This window comes from Sylvia atricapilla, chromosome 7, assembly GCF_009819655.1.
Source record: "Sylvia atricapilla isolate bSylAtr1 chromosome 7, bSylAtr1.pri, whole genome shotgun sequence".
Taxonomy (NCBI): domain Eukaryota; kingdom Metazoa; phylum Chordata; class Aves; order Passeriformes; family Sylviidae; genus Sylvia; species Sylvia atricapilla.
In genome coordinates this window covers 5089738-5097181 of record NC_089146.1, presented here as the reverse complement: position 1 = coordinate 5097181, position 7444 = coordinate 5089738, and the positions used below count along the sequence as shown (strand labels likewise).

Here is a 7444-nt window from a genome sequence, read left to right as displayed (position 1 = left end):
TGGGTCTGTACAGATGCATCCTTTTTGGAGGGCTCCACTTGGTCACATACACTAGAGTTTCTGACCGTGTTGAAACCATTATTAACAGAAACCCCAATACCAACCAGCCAGCAGAAACACCTCAAACAACACACAGCACACCTTACTAGCAAGAGAACTTGCAACCCTGCTGCACAAACTGTTCAGCAAACTGCCGTGGTCACTCCCCAGAGACGTGCCATGCCCGCTTGCTTGCTGCTGTTAGTCACACACTACAGAAACCTCTTATAATCGGCCACTCAGCAACTCAGAAAGCTCCACCCCTTGCTCCTGAATGACTCACACACAGGCTCCTTGTCCCACTGCGGGCCTTTAGGGTGTTCAGCAAGACCCTCAGCTCCACAGTGATGTGTGGAACTGGACCTTCAGCACAGGCACCTTTCCAGCCTGATGTGACCTCGCTCCCCCATGTGTCTGCACAAAACATGGCGTGGAAGAGGATGGCAGCAGGGGCCTGTGTGTCGTTTTGACGCCGCTTCAGCTCCACAGAGATGCAGGTGAAGAAGTGAAAATGCCAAAAAGTGAAGAAGCCAGAATGTTTATTAATTAAAGGCAAAGCAATGGGGTGATCTGGTAGGGAAAATGGCAATGGGCATAGTCTGAGGGCTGGAGCTAAGGAGCTGTCAAAATGGAGGGTAAGTGGTGGGGAAAAAAGGGGATGGACAGGGTCTGAGGGCTAGAGTGAAGGATCTATCTAGAGGCAGAGAGGGCTGAAGCCACAGAAGCATCCCACAGGCTCAGCTGTGCCAATCATCAGCTGTGCCTGGAGCTGCAGTGGCACTGGGAGGTGATGTCCTCTTCAGTGTATTTGGGTGTTGTTCTTGAGACACTGCTTCACTGGACCTGGAAGATAACCCTAGTCCTTCAGCTCCTAGGGCTAACTGGGCTTGAATTTCAGTGCTAGAGCAGAATGGGCTGGGAGTGTTCCTTGGGTATTCAAGGCCTGGAACAGAGAGGAAGAGGGCCATGGTCAGAGCCTGGATCTGTGGTGACCTGAGGAGACCGTCCTGCTAGGGCAACCCCACCCAACTCTGGCTATGGCCAGAAGAGATATGTTGCCAAAAGGATCAACTGGAATGTGCTGGCCAGATATCTTACCCGTGTGCCTGAAATCTCTCTGTGCTCTGCCCATGCTCCCCTTGGTCCACAAAGGCAGAAAAGCCGTCGCCCTGCCCAGGCGACGCAGCCCGCCACCGCCAGCCCCCACTGACTGAGCACTCAGCCCTCACTCACCCTCACTGAGGAGCTGGAGCTCTTCCTTCTGCCCCATCATGGGCACTCCGGCCACCTCTGAGAACAAAGAACCTGTCAGGGCCGCAGCGGCACGGCTCCCTGCCGGCGGCGCTGCCGGCCCTGTGGCCACACGGCCTCCTGCCCCGGCAGGGCTCAGCCCGGGCCCTCGCCGCACGCTGCCGCCCCAGGGCACGGCTGCCAGAGGGCGGCGGCGGCCCCGAGGCCAGGCGGGGCTCCACGGCGCCGGGCCCGGCCGCCGCCGCAGCCGGGGCAGCGGCCGGGGTCGGGGCGGGGGCCGAGCTGCGGCGGGCCGGGGAGGGAGCCCGGGCCCGTGGCTCACCGATGAACCTGAGGGCCGCCTCTCGCAGGGACTCCTGTGGGCTCTCCAGGTACGGCAGGGCCCGGCGCAGGTGCTCGGCCGCTCGGCTCCTGTCGTCTGCCAGCTGCAGAGAGCGGCGGCAGGGAAGGGTCGGCGCGGGCTCGGCCCCTCGGCCGGGCTCTCGCCGCGCCCGGCCCCGGCCTCCCCTGCCCGCACAGCCCCGAGGCCCGGGCAGCAGCCGCCGGCGCCGGGCTCTGCAGCGGGCACAGCGCCGGGTGCTGCCCGGGGAGCCGCGGGGCCGCCCCGCAGCCCCGCTGGGCCGGGGCTCCACGGGCACCCGGCTCGGGGCCACCGGAGCCTGGAGAAGAGCCCGCGCGGCCCGGGGAAGGGAGCGGCGTGTGGGGCGCGGACCGGAGCCCCTGGCTGCAGTACTGGGCAAAGGGCCACAGCTGCCAGCCACACACACTGAGCACCAGGGCAAGGAGCGTCTCCAGGCTGAGGCTCCGGCTTCTCCAGGCCATCCTTACCAGGCACTTGGAGAACTTCAACAATTGCTTCTTCCTCACCAGCTGCTTGAGCTTCCTTCTCTTTAGGAACTTAGTCACACGAAGCAGCGTTTCCCAAGCGGCCTGGAGAGCAGCAGAGATGCAGAGATGGCACCACTGTCCAGGGCATGGGACTTTCGTCCCTGTGCCGAGGCCAGGAGGAGGCTGCAGCCCGGGAGGCACCAGGGCAGGAGGCAGCCGAACCCCCACCAGGGATGCACCAGCATCGCACAAAACCTCACATTTGCCACGTGCTGGTTCTCATCATGGCAGTGCAAGTAAAGCGGGAGCAGGCTCTGGCTCAAAATCTTCTCCAGGGGCATTTTTCCCTCATCCACTACCAAGTCCATCAACTTGAAGAAGAGGTCAAGGGAGAGCACCTGAACATGGCTGTTGTCCTGGAGGAAAGAAAGAAGATGAGACCTTAGGACGAATTAATCCAGGCTCACCTGGACAAGGGCCCAAAACTCTATGAGGCAAAACATTTCTGGGCCGCAGGCAGTGCCCGTGGCTGGAGGTACAGAGACTTACATGATCAAAGAGCAGCTGGAGTGCCTCAGCCAGCTTCAGGGCAGTGGTGCTGGATATCAGGATGTCTTTGTTCTTCAGCAGATTAATGAACACACAGAGGGCCATGCCAATCACGTCTCCATCTGCGTCTCCTAGCAGATCCACAAGGCATCGAGACAGGCTGCACATTCTTATAGCCTGCATGGAACAAATGGCTGTGCTGTGAAGCCATGAACGGGTACACTGCCAACACTGCCCTGGCACTGCAAGCCCAGCCTGCTGCCATGGGGCCCAGAGGCCAAAGGTGGGTTCCAAAGCACTCAGGCAGCTGAGGCAGGAGAGCTTGGAGCAGCTGCCTCAGCTCCTGAAGGCCAGCCAGCCCATGGGGCTGCTCTCCCCAGTGCAGCTTCAGCTGCTGCCCCTTGCTCACCATTGAGGGATCCTCACTGAGCACCAAGAGGCCTCTGAGTGCCAGGCGCTGCCTCTCTCTGCATTCGTTCTCCAGGTATCTGGACATGATCTCAAGGACACTGTCACCGCATTTAGTCAAATCCAAGTATTGGAGGACCTGAAAGGCACAGGGCAGTGACACAGGGCCCGGCTGGCAGGAGCCCAGAACCGCACAGGGCCGGCCCCAGGCAGCAGCAGCACAGGGCACGGGCGGCGTCCCAGGCATGGGATGTGGCTACGAGAGGGCAGAGAGCTGGGAGGCAGCTCAGCCAGGCAGCGCTGGCCTTCAGGCTCACCTCCACAAGGAATGCCAGGAAGGGCAGATCCCAGCCTGTCTCTTCCCTACTGAGTGGCTTGAGCAGGTGGAATGCAATGCGGGAACAGAAGGGGATCAAGACATGGCGCATTTCTCTGTCAGGGGGAAAAGGCACAAACATCCTGAGGTGGGGTGGTAAACCTCTCCCAGGACTGACTCACAGATGTCCAGTCTTTCCCCAGCATCACGGGAGGCAATGTGGGCACTTTGGGAGGTCAACCCCCCTGGACACCCACTTCTCTAGCCTTTTGCAGTCTCCTCCGCCGTCCCTCAGTGATGAGGCTCTCTGGCCCATGAGCACAGGCACTGGGGGGGCCACCCTGAGCACAGGGCAGAAATGCTGGGGACAGCGGGGAGAAGGGGGTCTCACCTGGCCAGCAGACCCACGGCATAGTGCTGGGTGTGAGCACAGAGCAGCGTGTCCCATCCACGCTTGCGCTCCATAGCAATCACCTCATTGTCACACCGCAGCCGGCAGAGCAGGGATTTCAGGGTCTGCACTGCAAACCTGTGTGCAGAGCAAAGCCAGGTCACAATGGGAGCACTGGCACTGGCCCCAAGGATATGGGAAGGACAGGAGGACTGGGACCTGTTAGGGTTGCAAGGAAGGCGGTGTTCTTCCCGACATGCTCTCCAGAAGTGATCAACTTCCTCTGGCATCTGCTCTGTTGTGATGACGATATGGAAGAGCAGAGACACAAACAGTTGAGCTGAATAAAGGATTATTGCCTCATGGCACTCAGGCTCCTGGACAATCACCCACACCACCAGAGTAGCCTGCAAAAGAAGCAGCCCAAGAGAGCACTCAGTGCTGAAGTGTCTGTGTCGCAGGGCCCCAGGGGAGAGACGCAGGGGGAGCAGCAGGCCTGGTGCCCCCTGAGCCTGCCCTTAGCCCAGGTTTCAGCCTGGAGATGGAGAGCTGCTGGAGAAGCAACCTGGGGGCGAGCAAAGCCCTGTTCCAGACACTCACAGCCAGGGCAAAAACGTCTTTGTTGTCCCCATCAGAGGTGCACATGCTGTGCAGAGGCCAGTCCTGCATCACAGAGATCAATGCTGGCAGGACTTTCTCCACTGCTGGTCCCAATGATCCTATGGTTCTCCACATCATTGCAGCAGCTCTGTGGAATCAGGGCTCTGTGTCAGGGGCATCTCAGTCACACTACCATGACCTGTGCAGCTCTGGAAGCCAGGTGACAGAGCCCCAGTGCCATAAAGGGCAGGGAGGGAAAATGGCAGCAGGCTTGGGAAACAGAGGGGCCCGAGGGTCCTGGACCTCTCTGCCTGTCTGGCAGAACCCATTGCACACGCCGTGCAGGGTGATGGCCCTAATGGCTGGTGAGCCCTGAGCTCTCAAGGCAGGCGGGCCCCGTACCTGTCACATGTTGGGGCACAGCGCAGGAGGGTCAGCACCACGTCAGCTGGGTGCTCTTCAGCCAGCCTCACAATGTCAATTTGCATCCTGGCATCCACAGTGACGTGGGATTCCAGACTCTGGTGAATGTCCTTCACCATGGCTGGCACCTGGAAGAGGCATGGGGAAGACTTGGAGCGCTGTCCAAGGGAGCAAGTTCCTCAGCTTCCACCAAGAAGTGCTTCCCTTCCTGCCACACTGTGCTGGCCTCAAAGGCTGAGGTGGCCCAGTGGCTGTGGCTTGAGGGGACACACGATCTTGGAAGGCCTCCAGGCCTGGCCCCAGGCTGTTTACCTGCTGCTCAGAAGAAACACAAGGGTCTTTGAAATAGTCCAGTATGAGTTCCTGACTCAGAGTGGGAGTTGGCGTGGTGTCAGTATTCGTGGTGCCCTGAGTCTCTTCCATGTCGGTATTTGTGATGAACCCATCCTCAGTCACTGCCATGTCATGGTTCTCCTTGTCATTCTCTTCAGCATCATAATCTTCTGATTCCTCATCCAAATCTGTCCTGATATCAGGCTCTGCCTGGAGCTCAATCAGCCGGCAGTCAGGCTCAGCTGTGCCTTCAGTGTGGCTCCAGGCAGGTTTGTGGTCTTGTGTCCAGTCCATGGCTGCATCTGGCAAAGAGCGAGAGCAGCCAGAGCTGAGGGGCTGTGGGAGAGGCCGGAGAACACAGCCCAACCCTGTCCTCCCCAGGCTGGGACTGCCCCAGGATGCCCCAGGGGATGCAGCAAGGGCACTGCGAGGTTCAGCCCCAGCCCCTCTTCCATCCTGTCGCCGGGCATGTCCACAGCAGGTGGGATGGGATGGGATGGGATGGAGCCAAGCTGGCTGCAGCCATCAGCCCTGTTTCCCAGTTCTGCTGCTCACCATCCTGCTGGAACTGCTCCAGCTCTTCATGCTGTAGTGGTCCGACAGCTCCAGGGCCTTTCTTTCTTTTCCTCCTGAATAGTTTGAAAAGGCCAAGAAATCTGCCCGCCATGCCGGAGTCTGGCCTCAAGGGTACCTTCAAGAGAGATGCCTCAGGAAGGCTCTGAGTCTGGCAGTTTTTTCTTGAAGACACCTGCAACAGAGAAGCCCCAGGAAGGCTGCAGGACAGCAAGTCCTGCACCCGGGTCTTGAGTGCTCCTCCACAATGACAGGAGACTCCTCGTCAAGGATTCAGGTCACCATGTCCTAGTGTCTTGCCTGAAGAACACAGGCCGGGGGGGATGGGGATGCCTTGAAAAAGCTATGAGTCAACAAATTCCGCAGTCTGGCCTCACAGGCACCTGCAAAAGAAAAGCCTTGGGAAGGCCACGGTCTGGCCTTGAGGTCACCTGTAGGAGTAAAGACTTGGAAAAAGCTCCAGGTCAGACACAAACGAGTGCGCTGTGTAATGCCTTCTCTCAGCACCAGTCTGTCCTGTTGCCTGCTCCAAGCACTGTGGCCATGTCACTGCCAGCACCTATGTCACCACATGTCACAAAGGGCCCTTTTTGACATCCTGTGCCGCTCCATGCTACAGTGCCCAGCACACTGGCCGATGGTATATCTGCATTCATGATTGAATGGGACTGACTGGGGTTCCCTGTTTGAGCTTGAATCTGACCTATCATTCTTTTATCTGGGGATTTGATTACTTCTAGGCTGGTCAAGTTTTTGGGTCTGTTATGGCCAATTTTATCTGTGCAGCTTCAGACCAGCTGCAGCTGACCCAACTTGGAAAGCATTTTTCTTAAGAAGCAAGCCTCTTTCCCCCAGAGGTGTTTCCCCAGATTGGGAGCTTTTCTGGGGAACACCAATACAGCTGTAAGAAACCCTGGGAAGGCTGAATTCCTTCTGTTCCTTTCTGGAAAGGCACTCCAGCTCTAGCTCAGATTCCCCGCAGTGTGATTCCAGGTGGAGGTTTGGACGTGCAGCCCCAGGCCCTCTACAAACACAAACTGCCTGCTGCCTCTTCCCCTGCCCCAACTCCTTCCTGCCGTCACAGCAGCAAAACCAGGCTGTTCCTGATAGTATAGGGTTAAAATGATTTTGGGACAGCACCTGCTTGAGAACAGAATGTTAGCTTACTGTAACCAAATTATATTTTCATGCTGTTGTCCTCACCAAATCAAGTATGACGTTGCCTGGGTAGTAAATCAAGGGAAAAGGGGGGTGGAGTGGGATCTTATGGTTGGTAGTTAACACCTAAGCTACAAAAATAAAGGTTAGGTTGTGCTTTCACCAAATCAGGTGAATCTGCAACTACATGATTATTATATGATAAACAATATGATTGTTCATTGTCACAGTTATTTGGCAATTCAATATGATTATTATCTTAAGCAAGGAAAAATATTTACCAAAAATTCATGCTGGTTGTATACAATAGAACAATGCGGGGGTTTAATAATTAACACAGAGTTGTAAAATAAAGTGGGGTAAAAGTGTATCCTTTTCGAGTCCTTCTGGTGTTGGATTTGGGTCCGTACCCCAACTCCCAGAGCTCTCAATAAAGCACCGCATATAATCATTCTGTGATTATGTGTTTCCTGCGCTATCATTCCCAGCCAGAGACCAGAGCCCTGTTCCCACAGGACACTCTTGCCAGCACATTCCAGGACTCTCCGCTGTGCACACAGCACTTTTCACACCCG

General features: G+C 57.1%; 1 protein-coding gene across 1 annotated transcript; it reads right to left on the bottom strand.

The window, feature by feature from the left end:
* Positions 1–1274: 1274 nt before the first annotated feature.
* On the bottom strand, positions 1275–5805 carry LOC136363800 (maestro heat-like repeat-containing protein family member 6). The gene is made up of 11 exons (XM_066323281.1): positions 5694–5805; positions 5118–5440; positions 4785–4933; positions 4383–4530; positions 3783–4189; positions 3393–3507; positions 3077–3214; positions 2668–2844; positions 2379–2534; positions 2119–2220; positions 1275–1715 (listed from the first exon to the last, which is right to left on the bottom strand). The coding sequence occupies exons 1-11, from the start codon at positions 5803–5805 to the stop codon at positions 1275–1277; spliced, it is 2268 nt and encodes a 755-aa protein (XP_066179378.1).
* Positions 5806–7444: the final 1639 nt, after the last annotated feature.